The sequence below is a fragment of the Urocampus carinirostris genome, chromosome 14, assembly GCF_059441175.1.
Source record: "Urocampus carinirostris isolate Australia breed hairy pipefish chromosome 14, RoL_Ucar_1.0, whole genome shotgun sequence".
In the NCBI taxonomy this organism is placed as follows: Eukaryota; Metazoa; Chordata; class Actinopteri; order Syngnathiformes; family Syngnathidae; genus Urocampus; species Urocampus carinirostris.
The window spans coordinates 19,994,311-20,009,579 of record NC_142362.1 but is presented as its reverse complement, the minus strand read 5'-3'; the positions used below and the strand labels follow the sequence as shown (position 1 = coordinate 20,009,579).

The window sequence follows — 15,269 nt, the reverse complement described above, 5'->3', positions numbered from 1 at the left end:
TATATATTCATGCAGTTTTAATCATCACAGTTAATTGGTAATACAAGGCAGTTATCGCTTCAGGTTTTCAGTTCATGTATTCTTTGTGGTTTGCTGTCCCGCCACAGTTGCCTTGTCAAGGTCCAATAGCAGCAACGGAATTTCCATAGCTAATTTGTGGTTTTCATCGTCGCGGTGCCGATCGAATGTGCTCTTCTGAAAGTTCGTATTGCGAAATGATTAATGCAATCCAGTTTTTTTGTCACGCTGGGTACACTCATCCCAGAGCATGTAGCCTCCATTATCATCCTCCTCATAGCATAACCAGGAATATAATTGAGTCAATTTTGGCAAAAAAGTCCTTCTCTTGCTAGGAGTATTCTTTTGTTTATTTTCGGTCGCTTCAACACACGTGCTTTCCTTGACGGAATTATTGCTGTTGTAAACACGCTGCATTATGTTTCGACTTATTACTGACACTGAAGAAATGACCAATTCTGTGTTGATTTTTACCTAATCGTGTTTTTTTGGAGCCATACTTAACCTTCACTCGACGACAAGCACCACAACAATGACGTCATCTCGAAGCAACGAGATCTCGTTTGCCGAGATAGGCGTGCAGACGAAATCTCGAACCGCGAAACCGAAACAACAATGGCGGATCAGCCTGACGAAAAGTTTGGAGTGCAAGAAATCTTTGTTAAAAAAAAAAAAGTAATCGGGTAATAATGACAACTTTGTGTCAAAAAAGTTGCGTTCTGAGGACGCATGTTGATTCGACACTATGCGTCCCCAGCAAAAATTATGCGTCTAGGACACGGGGACGCGGGCAAACGAGAACACTGTATATAAATATATAAATATATATATATATATATATATATATATATATATATATATATATATATTTATATATATATATGTGTGTGTGTTTGTGTGTGTGTGTGTGTGTAGTAGATACACCAGTTGGATTTAATTTACTTACCTTTTAACATTCCAATCTGGGAAGTCCTGGTCCAGACTTCTGCTTTGTTTGTAGGTCAACCTTCTTTATGTTTGTTGATCTAAAGTGTTTAAGTCCAGTACACAAAAACCATGCTTGAGCAAATTATGCTTGTCATCCACCAACTCCCGGGAGTTTCTTTACTTGACAGTTGATTCTTAATAACCTTTTAAGCTTTTACTTTTCAGATCTGGTTAGTCGGGTTCTTCTGTAATGTCTGGATCTGGTACACATATCATAATAGTTTCAAATAAGGAAATCATACAAGAGACATGTAGTTGATGGTAGGTAGGTCTACATTCTAACAGCTTCACAAACATTATTGACCTTTGCACTCATCGCACTCATTCTGTTTCCATTAAGTTGTACTTTCTAGGACAATTTTTCCTTTGCCGAGTCATGAACTTTCCCTTCCTTGGCGATCATTTGTGATATTCAAGAAGCCTCACAAACTTTTCTTCATAGAATCACAAAACAGAAAAACCACAGTCTTCTGAGGCTGTTTTAACAAGAACAACTACGAAAGCCTTGCTGCGATTTGTAGCAGTAGTTAAAAATATTGTTTTCACATAGACCGATGTATTTGACCAGAAACGCATGGAAAAACAAAGCCATTACGTTGTGGTTTTTCTTCGGGTTGGGACGAGAACGTGTTGACTTCCTGAATTCCCGATAGTGAGACATGAGATTTTTTTTTTATACTGGATTGTCTGTTTATTCTTCTTTACTTGCAATCAGAAAAGTTTCCTGGCATTTTGGGAACATATAAAATAATGGCAGCGTGTTAGTGCCGAAATTAGTTGTTACGATCCAGTGCAAATGTAAAAAGTTGGTTGAGTTCCTGGAAAGGGTAGAAAAAATATGTTTGGTTTTTTGGGTGTCAAAGGAGAACCAAAACAAGCTTCTTCAAAACCATGCTCTCGTGAAGAGGCATGACGATTTTATGACGTCCAAAAGTTGTCCCACATTGAACTTAAGATGGTACAGAAATGGTAAATGTTGGGGAGTTCAAAACTCTTTGTGGCGATTTACATTTTTATGAGAATACAATCAAGTGCCCAAAGACAACTTGGATAGGTTTTAGCACCCTAGCAACCCTCTTGGGAACAATTGTTTAGGAAAATGAACAGAATGACACAACCATCTAAGGACCCTGCAGGAAATGTCTGGATTGCTGTTTTGGATCTGTGCTAACTCCAAGGCCCATGTACCGGGCAAGGACCCTTCTGTGCCAGATTTCAGTGGCAAAGGATCCTTTGCTGTTTTCGTCCCTGGTTTCGAAGGTGAAGATCCCTCGGCCTCCTCTGTCCCATTTTGGGGGCAGAAGGCTTTGGACGATTGATTCCGTTTCGGTGGCGAAACAACAACCTGCTTTCTGCCTTCCGCTTTCCTGGGACTGTTTTCCTGTTTGTTTTTGGGCCGTCTGGCATCCGTCCCAAACAAGGCTAAGAATGTCTGAAGTGAAACCATCAAATGGGACCATGAGTCAATTGCAAATATCGTCCAAAAAGAAAAAACTTTCGTCCAAACTCTTTAATTCCAGACAAGCAGAGGATGTTTCATTTTGGACATTGGATTACCCAAACAAGAGCCAAGACACCAAGATCCAAACTTCAAAACTTCTGGCCCGTCTAATTTTGTACCCTATGGGAAAGAAACTGCGAATAGGCTGAAAATAATTCAATCGGCGAGAAGGGACACTGAGGTCCAGGGGTCAGCCTGGGGGTGGGAGGGGGTCTGCTTATAGAACATGACTTGATGTAGCATGGGAACAGTTTGGCCTGATCTGGGAAAGGAAGCAGGGGGACTAAAGAAGGCCTGTTGCGCAATCAAATTAGCTTAGCTGTGGAGATAACAGCAACAGAGGCGGCGACCCATCGGACATCTGCTGCTCTTCCAGGCTGACCAGTAGCGAACGACAACCACTGAAATGGTAGGTTGACATATTCTTCTCTGTTATTCGACTTGGTGATTTTACTCAGATTTAAACCTAATCTGATGTATTTAGTCTGATCCGGTACCTTTTAGACACGATTTAGTCCAAAATAGATGTAAAATAGGGTTGTGTTTAGCTAATTTGATCTAGACCAAATGTCTAAAAACAGTTGTTGTTGCGTTGAGTTCATCAATGGCTCTTCGAATTTTGCCCTGAAAAGTCTTTTATTTCATTTTCACTTGGACAAACCAAACATACACGTCTTTTGCATGTTAATTTTTGGCTAAATCTGCTCTCATCCATTTTAGATATGATTTAGTCCAAAAAGGGGACTAGTAGACTTAGTTATTGTCAGTCTATTATGGACCAAATTTAGTCCAAAAAAAGTCGTTTTCCTGCCAAATGTGGTCCAAATTTAGCCCTCAAAGAAGATTTTTTTTTGTTTCCATTAACTAAAAGACATAATTTGGGTGGTATCTGTTGAACGTTTTTTTATACAGTTTTTGCTGGCCGGGTTTATCCCTGTAAACTTGTCTATAAATAATTATTACCAATTTGTTCCAACTTTATTCCAAATCTACTCATAGTTGTTCGTATCCCATCCAATTCTATCCAAATATAGCTGTGGTTTATAATTAGTCCAATTTAGTCAAAATACAATCACTCTTGTTCATAATTCTTCCAATTTGGTCCTAATATATTAGCTGCTTTATATAACCTGTCTAATTTGGTCCAAATTCAGTTGCTGTTGTTCATATCTTGTCTTTGTTATCTCAAAAAAATAACTGCTGTAAATTTTAAGCCTTTGTATTTGGTACAAATAGAGTTGCTTTTGTTTATAACCTGTACAACTTTGTTCAAATATAGTCCAAAATAAGGTGCTGTTGTCTATTGACCATTTGCACACACGTGACCTAACCATGTGACGACACCAAGACGGATGGCAGTAAACCGTAATAAACATTACGGCCTGTGGGTGAGGCCATTAGACAGTAGACAACAACAACAATAATCTATACTTTTCAAATCCATTGGCAATGACTAGTCAAATGAATATTAGGCAGCTGTTGGGTGAGGTATGTCATCCTTTCGGAAAACACAAAGAGTGATATTGACAGAAATTGACGATAGCATTAGCATGACTAGCTACCGACAAATAACGTATTCCTCCTGACATATTTAAGCATCGAACCAAATCATCCAGTCTGCCTGAGTCTGTACTCACGATTTGTACCACTATATTGGAATTGGAGTATCCCCAAACACCAGCGCTGATCTAAAAGCTTATGGGAGTCTAGATGCCGGTTCTCCAAAAAGTGTCGGGATCCCCATCTATACAATGGACCATTTGAGTTAGATTTAATCTATTAAATTAACTTTATATTGTTTACCTCAGATTTTTATTTCATCATAATGTTTACTGTTTATTTTTTATTGCACTTTAAGCGCAGGATAAATCTGTTGCTGGTGAGGTGCAATAGTTATTAAATGTTCTATAACACAACTACCTGGCTGTTCTTCTCTATTCAGCAGCCTCAAATACTGCCCAGAAAATGTCCAATTATTTGACATAAAGTAACGGATATAGTTACTTTTTTTGGTAACTAGTTACTTTTGTTATAGAGTAACTCATTTACTAACTCAGTTACTTTTTGTAAGAAGTAGTGTGAAACAATAATTACCGTAAAATTCGAACTATAAGCCACGACTTTTTTCCTTAGCTTTCAACCCTGCGGCTTATGCAACGATTGTACCAATTTATGCTTTAGGGCGGATTCCTTTTTATCTGTCAGCATTACCGTGTGTTTTGGAGTAAATATTTTACAAGGTTGGATCATATGGATTGTCCTTTATGCAACAAAGCCAGTTTTGCAGACATTCAAAAAAGGTGAAGACAGCCTATGGGACATAGTTGTGAGTTACGCGGGCTTTATAGTTTTCGGGTATGTTATTTCGGACTGACCGTGATGTTCATCTGATGAGTATATTTTGAAATATCTTGAATTCCAAGAGTTTAAGCATTCCAATGATATGCTACATGATGTATTTCAGTGACTGGTGACATCGTACAGACACGTATTTGTTTATCAAAAGTCCGGTGGTCCATCGGAACATTAATGGGTTGAGGTACCGTATATTTTTAAAACTTTCTGAGTACCATCTGTCATAACCAGAACAGGAGGAGGACCCAGATGCGTAAAGTTTCTCACACAAGCTTTAATTTACGGGAAATTGGGGCAGTCATGGACGTTAACACAAACGCCAGTGATTCGGCAATCGCTGGGCGAAAGAAGTAAGGCAGCAGTCTGGCGTGAAACAACCGGAAGCCAGAGGCCAACAAGATTAATACCAGTTACACAAGCAGATACCGGACAGATGGGGTCGATACTGCGAGGACGGGACAGACAGGATTAATATCAGACACTGGAGACTGGAGTCCGATAACAAGCAGGACGAGATCGACGGGAACGATACCAGACACTGGAGATCGATATCAAACAGGACAAAATAGACGGGAACGATACCATACACTGGAGATCGATATCAAACAGGACAAAATAGACAGGAACGATACAGGACAGGAAACACAAGCAGGAAACCGGACAGAGTCAAAACACACGTCTTGCGGGTGAAGAGGTTCGTTGAGGGTGACAAAGGGTATGTGAGAACACTGAGCCTAAATAGGAGGGAAGCCAATCAGTCAACAAGCTGCAGCCGGCACCTAACGGGCGGGGCCAATTGGCAACCGTAACACCGTCATTCTTTGTAAATAGATCACGTTTCAATGTGGACACATGCGATATATAGTCTGGTGCAATTTATGTATGTACGAAAGGGTTTTATATATATATTATTGTATTATTTTATAATATTCTCACAGATGTATATAACCCATCCACTTCTGTCCAAAATATAGTTGCTGTTGTTTATAACCCGTAGAATGTGGTCAAAATTTAGACTAAAATTAGCTGCCCTCGTCTAAAACTTGTTCAATTTTGTCCAAATACAGTCAATGCTGTCCAATCACAAAAAGTTTTAGAGACTCAAAAAGTCAATGTATTTTTTTATTTTTTTTTTTTAGCAAAAGGGCTTGTTTTGGATGGATAGTCTCTGAGAGAATCATTTTATTTAGCAAATGAGTTTTTCTGTACATGACTTCCACTGCCCGAGTCACGAGATGTGAACGGGCCTCCCGAAAACCCATCTGTTGACTTTTGCTTACCAAGCGGAACCGCCGTCCCTGGGGAACGTGCATCTGCTGGCAATTTAAACAACACATGCATACATTTTTTTCACCACTCACATATGGTTTGACGTTCTGCGTCAGAGGAGATACGTTCTCAGGAAGCAGGTGGCCATCAAGTGTCTTGCTCTTCCACCTTACATCCGCAGAAGTCACGCTCGTGTCTGTTGTGATTACCAACCGTGTTTGAGTTTGATTCCCAGATGAGCTCGGTTTAAGAACGAAAAAACATGGAAAATCAGAGCTTGTTTCTCTCTGATGGAAACAATTTAAAAGTAAATCCACTCATCCATTCAACATAACTGGAACACCTTCCCTTGTGGGCCACTGCCTTCCACCCCTTCGGCTTATTTAGGGTCGGGTGGATGGGACTGCATCCTCAGCAGGAAAGGCCAGACCTTCCTGTCCCGAGCCACTTCGTTCAGCTCAACTGACAGAATCCCAAAGCGATCCCAGGCAAGCCTAGAGAAGTAGTCTCTCCAGTGTTTCCAGGATTGCATAAGGGCCTGGATGACCTCCCAAGGGAGGTGTCCAGAAAGATAACAGATACCCTAGCAACCTCAACTGTCTTTGGTCAACAAGGATGAGCAGTGGCTTCATATTAAATCCAGGATCCTGTTCTTTGGGTCACAAACCAAAGTTCTTGACCAGAGGTAAGGGTAGGAATGTACACTAGTAATTTAAGAGATTTGCTTTTTGGGTTCAAATGGTTCTACACCACGATGGACCGGTTCAGGGTACGAATGAGGCATTCACTAAATCAATCCGTCTGTCGACCCTGAGATGCTTGAGCTCATAGTCTTGGTAACAAAACCTGGATTTAATTCATTACTCTAAAAACGCATGACGCCCTTTTTTTTGGTCAGGGACCGTGATCTTCATCCCAGCCGCTGAGCACTCACCTGAAGACCATAATCTCAGATTTGGAGGTCATTATCTTTATCCAAGATGCTTTATACTTGCCTGAGGACCATGGTCTCAGACTTGAAGGTGCTGATCGTCATCCCGGCCACTTCAAACTCAGCTAAGGACCAGGCTAGAAGGTGCTTAACTTCCTGCCAGTCGTATCACACTCTTCTGAAGACCATGGTCTCAAACTTTGAGATGCTCATCTTTAATGCAGCCGCTTCACACTTGACTGAGGACCATGTTCTCAGACTTGGAGGTGCTTATCTTTATCCGAGCCGCTTCATACTTTGCTGCAAGCCAGTCCAGTGAGAGTAAAAGATCACAGCTTGAGGAATCCAACAGCACCACGACATCTACAGAAAGTTCAAATGCTATCCAAAAAGTTGTATCCATAAAGGTTATAAACAGAATTTCACGACATAGAATAAAGAATACCGTAAATTCCGGACTATAAGTCGCTACTTTATTCCCTAACTTTTAACCCTGCGGTTTATTCAGTGATGCGGCCAATTTATGTAATTTTTCTAACGGCCGTCAGCGGCGCTCGAGTGTTGCTACCATTAACTGCCCTGTCAAAGCTATATTATTATTATTAAAGATTTGAAAACTCTCTCAGTGTACCGTCTTTGTTTGTAAATATGTGTAACCCATGTATAATATGTATTTGTAACTGTATATTTTTGTTATGTATTTATTTTTATTGATTTTAGACACTTATTCTGATATGTTTTGCACAGGTGAACGAAAAAGGAGGGGCGGAACAAACGCGGGGTGCCGAGTTTAAGTGGGGACCATTAAAGGTGAGGGACAGACAAGAAAAGAAGAGGGGGTAAAAAGTTGGTTAAAGAAAAAGGAGTTGCGCGAGTAAATGTGTTCATCTCATATATCTTTCCCACCCTTACCTTTGGAAATATACACTTTTTTCCTTGGATTACTTTCAACGGGACCCGGACTCTGTCAGTCTGCATCAAACCTTAAGTACCGGTATCATTTTCCGTTCATTTTGCCGGCTGTGATTTTTGGACTGTGGACTTTAATGAAGGACATTTAGTTTCAATCCCGGGCTTGAAGTCGGGTTTGGGTGATTTTGTGTCTGTGTTACATGTTTAAATGTGGGCTCAGGCGGCTTATATACAGGTGCGGCTTGTGTATGTACAAAATCGGTTTTCCCCTTAAAATGTGGTGGGTGCGGCTTATAATCAGGTACGCTCTATAGTCTGGAATTTACTGTATACACTACTAGTTTGCTGTCGAGCAGAAATGACTGACTCTAGTCCTTGAGTGCCACAGCTTTGCACTTTTTAGAGCTTTATATTGGATAAAGCAGCTGACTCAAATCATCTACATTTTTTGGTGGGGGGAACTTGTTTATGGATCCAATATGTCCAGAATGAGAACCTTCTAATTGTTGTGTGTTAGGTAATCTAGAAAATCTTGTGAATACCTTCAAAACCAAAGCAAAAAAACAAAACAAAAAAAAAACAGATTATGTTTGTTCTCTCAACAGATAATTTTGACTTCCATCCTGCTGATGTTGGTCTTCTTCTGTCCAGGTAAGCCTAGGTGAACCTAAACCAAATTAAAACCATTTCTGATTGGATGTTGTACTTCAGCGTCGTCGAAAACAACAATGCGTTCGTGTGACAAGCTGAAGTTCGACACTAATGTCCACCCCTGCCGCTCGGCTTTCGACAAAAGCATGGAGAAAAGTGGCTACCAGACAGGATGCGCCTGGCCGGCTGTCAAACGGTAATGTGCTAAAACACTCATTGCTATGTATCTTCTCCTTTAGGGATAAAAATAACCAAATTTGTCAAATAATCACATTTTCGGGAGTCTTTTTGCGGGAGGGAATGCAGCCTCTCATACTTCTGGACAGACGACTTACATACAGTTGACTGAATTCTGTTGCCAAAATATTTAAAATCAACTTAACATAGCTTTTTTTGATAACAGTGGACCCTCGAATAGAGCGACCTGGTCTTATGACATTTTGACTTTACAGCATTTTCCCCGGTATACCAGATCAAGATTTTGTGCGGCCTAAAATTTATCATTTTTAGATGCCTGGCTGCTATTGGTCAAAATTGATGTGCTATTAACTGAAATACTTCCCAGAATGCCTTTCTTTTCATTCAGTTCAGAAACTTATGTGATTCATAAAGGTTTTGTGAGTGTACTGTATATATTCGCAATGAGTCATGTTAGGAATTTAAATATTAAAATGTACCGTTGACCAAATTGTTCGAATTAGTTATCTGACTCCATTAACCAAACAGAAGCTGCATTCTCCTAACAATGTGCGCTTGTTTCTTGATAAGAAAAGATGGACAAGAGACCGGCATTTCCACACGGGGGCAGATTTAATTTCTTAAATAATTTAGCTAAGTGAACTCCATCGAATTAGCCGAATTAGTGTCGCTCGAGTCTCCGTCCAGCCTCCTCTGCGGATCTTCTTTTCTTCTCTCAAACTGCGTCCCTCCGCAAGGTGGTGTGCCGGCTCCTCCCATGGGCGTGCCGGGAAAACCCCCACGTGGGGTCCAACTCCTTGCCTCGATGTCTGGAGAAACTCAAAAAAGGAGAGCGTTTCTACGTCATCGGGACCTTGTTCTCCAAACATTGCCTGCCGTCCCCCGTCAAGAGTCCTGTTATCGAAATTCCCTAGCCAAAACATTCCGCTTTCGGATCAGCGTGACTTGTCATTGAACTCCAGCCTACCCGGTGAAAATCTTCATTACACTAAATAAATGTAACTTGGCTTTAATCGTATAAAATATTTTATTGTAAAATGTATAAAATCCTTCAGTCCCAAGACTTGAAGTGCTGCCAAAGGGGAAAGCAAAAACATGATAACCATGGAAAAGCTTTCAATTACCAAGAAATGCAAAAAAGACCTCAGAGCAAAAATGTCTTCTAAGTGCATAACCATCCACGCAATTGTAAGTTTTAAAATAAGTTTGACTATGAACCCCCCCCCCCCCCCCTCTCTGCATCCACCCACTCACTCCACTTTACCAATTCAAGTCACATCGCACCAAAGCTAAATAAAGCCATTTGCTAATTGGCATGGGTTTCTTTCCCTCCCTATTGATCTATTTCAGACGCCGATCCCCAATTTAGAACAGATTCATGTCATTTCCTGGGGCTCTACTGTATGTTTTGATTTTTGGTAGTCTGTTTAGGGTTCGGTCTAACAACTAAAATCTCTTTATCCCCAGCTTCTACTACGACCTGAAGCTATGCGTGGACTACTGGGCCAACGTGTCTTTGTGTCGGGGCCAGCCAGTGGATGAGCTCTTCAAGGAAGTCCACATCTGGTACTTTGGTTCCTGCGGGCAGGTTCGGGACCCTCCGCTCGGTGTAGTGGTCCTCATGAGCGCCCCTTTGATCATGGCCTCGCTGCTCATGCCTGTGGTGTGCGGCAAGCTGGCTACGTGGAAGGCGGGGACCTGCCATGCCTTACGGAACTCCTAAATATTCGAGTCTTGTCAGAAGAGCCAACCTGGGGGGAGTGGCTAGAGAACGCCCGAATGTACCTAATCAGTCTCCCTACCTACTTTTTACTATTCCAGCAAATTCTGCTGTCGGTACGATCAATAAAATGTTAAGTTTTAAATATTAAAATGTACAGTTTACCAAAATGTTCTATTTAGTTATCTGAATCCATTCACCAAACACAACCTACATTCACCTAACAGTGCGCGCTCGTTTCTTGAAGGAAAAGATGGACAAGAGACCGGCATTTCCACACAGGGGCAGATTTAATCTCTTAAGCAATTTAACTAATTGTACTCCATCGAATATGGCCGAATTAGCCGAATTAGTGTTGCTCGAGTCTCTGTCAAGCCTCATCTCTCTCGTTCTCAGCCTTTCTTTTTCTCGTCCCACGTCTTTCCACAAACTGGTGTGCCGGCTCCTCCCATGGGCGTGCCAGGTAAGCTACCACGTGGGCCCCACCATCTCGGAGAAGAGCGTCCCGGTGTCTGGACCAACCAAAACAACTTCTCCAAACAATGCCGGCCGTCCTGCGTCAGAGTCCTGTCATTAACAGAACTAGACAAAAAATTACGCATTCGGATCAGCGTGACCTGTCATTGAACTTAAGCCTACTCGGTGAAAATCTTTATTGCACTCAATAAATGTAACTTGTATTCAATCGTATAAAATATTTTATAGTCAAATGTGTATATATAGATAAGACAATAAGAAGGTGAATTATAGAAGTACAGGCGTTTAAAACAATTAGGCGCAGGTGAGCGCTCTCAAGCCACACCCCCCATGTTGTTGCCCTCTAAGGGAGAACTGATGTGCCACACCCTGACACTACATTGTGCAAGTAACTCTTTTTAGGCCCAGGCCTTCAGTACTTGCGTGTTTTAACTGTACTGTTAAGTCATATAAATTATTCAATAAACATCAACGGAATTTATTGATTCGAAGAAATAGTTGTTCGTTATCGACTTTTTGATAATAAAAAGTAGTATTCCTTTTTAAATACTTATTTTTGCTTTCATTCATCACATCCTTTGGTCATTCATCACATTACAAAAAATATCTTAACTAATCGCCAGAAAACACTTCTCTCACCTTTAAATTTGAAAAACTTAAAGGGAGTGTGTGTCCTAAATGACAACAAATGGTCGTTGTGGATTAAAATGGTGCTGAAGCAATAGAAGAATACAGCCTTACAGAGGCCCAAAGGCAAAATTCTCAAACCTACTTCCTGATTTTGTGAATCAAGCACAACTGTGTGCGGTAAGTGGCCAATAAGTGTCATGATTGCCGATTGAGCGCAGCTGCAGCGACTTAATTGGCGCCAACAGCCCGGACAGCTGATTGGTGGACACTCTCTTTTTAAATCCCCGGCTTCCTCCTGGAAGCCGTCAGATCGTTACGCGAACTGTTGCCTTCAGCTCAGTAAGCCTTTTCGTCCGACTCCGTTCCTCTCCTGCTTTTTCTGCCTGATCTTTGTTGCCAACCTGTTTCCGGACCTGATTACGCCCCGTTCTGCCTGCCTTTTACCTGACCTGTTTTGTCCCGTTACCTGCCTGCCTTTGATCTCCAGCCCCGGCCAACGACTTGCTATTCCCGCATGTTTCCGATCCTCCTCGCTCGACACGGAAGTGCCACTTCCGCGTTTCCGCCACCTGCTACCCATGTTCGTCAATCCGCGGATTGTGGAAGCAAGCCTTTCTCTCCCTCTTTTATCAATAAAAACTGAGAAAACGAGCGCTATTGGGTCCCGTCTCCGTTCCTGGTTTGTGACAATAAGCCTTAATTGGGAGAAGCTAGCTAGGCAAAATCCTAAAGATATTCCATAAGTTGTGCAATATAATTACAAATCTCTAAACCTAAAACCATGTTCATAAAAAAGAACATGTGTTTTTGGTCGATATCTGAACTAATAGTGTTTTTTTGAATTGAAGTATTTTAACACCACTCGGAGTTGCTGTATCATACACACTTATTTATGATTTTAGGGGGTTCACTTTTGTCCCACTGACAAGAGGGAATATTTTTGGGGGCGGACGTGATAATAAGACACATTTTTGCGCTTAAATAGGGTCCCATCCACCTGTTCCAATGAATAGTGTCTCCTTGTTTACATTCCTCGTAAATCAGGAGTGCCACATTGCTTATTTTGGCTGAACAAGTCAATTGACGAGAAGCCTTCAAAAAATTGACAATAGAAAGAGAAAAGATCTCGTTTTAATGTGTTTTCATTAAGGGAAACTATTTTTTGGGGGGTCGTGTTCTGCAATTCCTGTCCTTTCATGTTCTGTGCTGTGATGCATAAATAGTTCTAGGATGTAGAGAAGGGCACTCAAAGCTTTCACATCTTAGCTAATCATTGTTTTTTTCCCTCTGGACATTGCTCCTCCTGATCACTACATCACTCTTACTTATCTCTTTTCATGTTTAGAGCCGCCCTGCAACTGGCTGGCAACCAGTTTAGGGTGTCCCCTGCCCACTGCCCAAAGATGGCTGGGAGGGGCTCCAGCACCCCCGCGACCCTACTGAGGATAAGCGGTGCAGATAATGGATGGATGGATGGATGTTTAGAGCCAGTTAACGTTCTAAAAATGATGTTCAATGGTTTGGCACTTGTGTTATCTATTATTCTATCTACCTTGGTCATATCCCTCAAGAGGTGTGACCGACAGCAAAACAAACACATACAATAACAAAGAAAATAAAAGGGGGAAAAAAAACATATTTTGGGACCATGGCCAACCTCAAAAAACCCAAATGCCCAAACACTCAAACAAGTTAAGCACCTTGGCACCTAAGTTGGCCATGCTTTTGTCCCTCCAGATGAAACAGGACACAAGGAAGCGGCCATGTCACTTGGGTCAGGGTGACACAACACACTCTTTTGTTCAACAGCAGGGCCCGACAACTTGCACTGGTTTACCCCTACCGCATCATACAGGTGCCCTGTCCATCCCTTAGAACGCGCCCAAACATCCCACTATCCTTTTACAACACCTCACCACGCATTCTGTCAAAGTTTGAGATTATATCCTGCAGTTTCTTACTTCTCTGTTTTGTTCAGTCAGCCCAACATATCCTGTTGTATGCTTTTTCATGTTTTTTGTTCAGTTAGAGCCGCTCAATGTAATTTCCTGAGTTAAATTTGTTTTGACAAACCTCGAGTTAACTACCTTTCATGTTTTGCTCAGTTAGAGCTAATTAATCCCTCACTATATTTTGCAGGGTCTTGTTTTCACGTTTTTTTAGACGTGGTTAGTATTAGACCTAAGATTTATGGCCCGAGCCCGAACCCGAACCCGAACCCGAGGCAATTTCGGGCCGGGTCGGGCCTGAAATGTCAGTCATACGGTCGGGTCGGGTCGGGTTCGGTCCTGCTTTTTTTTTTTTTTTTTTTTTTTTTTTAAATTAATTAATAATTATAAATATATGTTCATTAAAAATATATACTTAAACTATGTATGGATACTAGACCAAGGAATACTTTTTATAAAATAAATAATTTGGATAAAACGGAGAAGGAGCTGTAATTGCTATTTTTCCGACTCCTATGCAAATTCCTCCCCCCCTCCGATTTTAAATGAAAAAAAACAACAATTTGTTTACACCGCGGGATCCAATGCAACCAGGGTTTCATTCACAATAAAAAAGACATTACATACGGATATTATAGTAAATCAAATAAATATTATTTGTGTACAATTAGTTGTGATTGCGGAAATCATAGCGTACAGTGACGTTGGTGACTTTTCCATCCGCATTAAGAAACGCATTTTGTAAAATACGATCGCGCTTTATTGTTTAAATAAACGCGTTATATAGACTAGAATCTCCCAATTATTATAATTAGCTCGCTTTATTTTGTTTTAAAGCGTATTATATAGAATACGATCGCTTTTGTCGGAAGCGTACATTGACGTTGGTGACATTTTCATCCGCGTTAAAAAACGCAATTTGTAGAATACGATCGCGCTTTATTGTTTAAATAAACGCGTTATATAGACTAGGATCTCCCAATTGTTATAATTAGCTCGCTTTATTATTTTAATAAGCGTTTTATATAGAATACGATCGCTTTTGTCGGAAGCGTACATTGACGTTGGTGACATTTTCATCCGCGTTAAAAAACGCAATTTGTAGAATACGATCGCGCTTTATTGTTTAAATAAACGCGTTATATAGACTAGGATCTCCCAATTATTATAATTAGCTCGCTTTATTGTTTTAATAAGCGTTTTATATACAGGGAGTGCAGAATTATTAGGCAAATGAGTATTTTGACCACATCATCCTCTTTATGCATGTTGTCTTACTCCAAGCTGTATAGGCTCGAAACCCTACTACCAATTAAGCATATCAGGTGATGTGCATCTCTGTAATGAGAAGGGGTGTGGTCTAATGACATCAACACCCTATATCAGGTGTGCATAATTATTAGGCAACTTCCTTTCCTTTGGCAAAATGGGTCAGAAGAGGGACTTGACAGGCTCTGAAAAGTCAAAAATAGTGAGATATCTTGCAGAGGGATGCAGCACTCTTAAAATTGCCAAGCTTCTGAAGCGTGATCATCGAACAATCAAGCGTTACATTCAAAATAGTCAACAGGGTCGCAAGAAGCGTGTAGAAAAACCAAGGCGCAAAATAACTGCCCGTGAACTGAGAAAAGTCAAGCGTACAGCTGCCAAGATGCCACTTGCCACCAGTTT

General features: G+C 41.0%; 1 protein-coding gene across 2 annotated transcripts; it reads left to right on the top strand.

Annotated features, from left to right (window-relative positions):
• Positions 1–2,768: 2,768 nt before the first annotated feature.
• Positions 2,769–11,623, top strand: LOC148352919 (receptor activity-modifying protein 2). 2 transcript variants are annotated; one of them, XM_088352907.1, is made up of 5 exons: positions 2,769–2,915; positions 7,809–7,871; positions 8,579–8,624; positions 8,685–8,820; positions 10,290–11,623. In XM_088352907.1, the coding sequence occupies exons 1-5, from the start codon at positions 2,913–2,915 to the stop codon at positions 10,543–10,545; spliced, it is 504 nt and encodes a 167-aa protein (XP_088209033.1). In that variant the 5' UTR covers positions 2,769–2,912; the 3' UTR covers positions 10,546–11,623. The 2 variants fall into 2 exon arrangements, with proteins under 2 accessions (XP_088209033.1, XP_088209035.1); XM_088352909.1 differs by lacking the exon at positions 7,809–7,871.
• Positions 11,624–15,269: the final 3,646 nt, after the last annotated feature.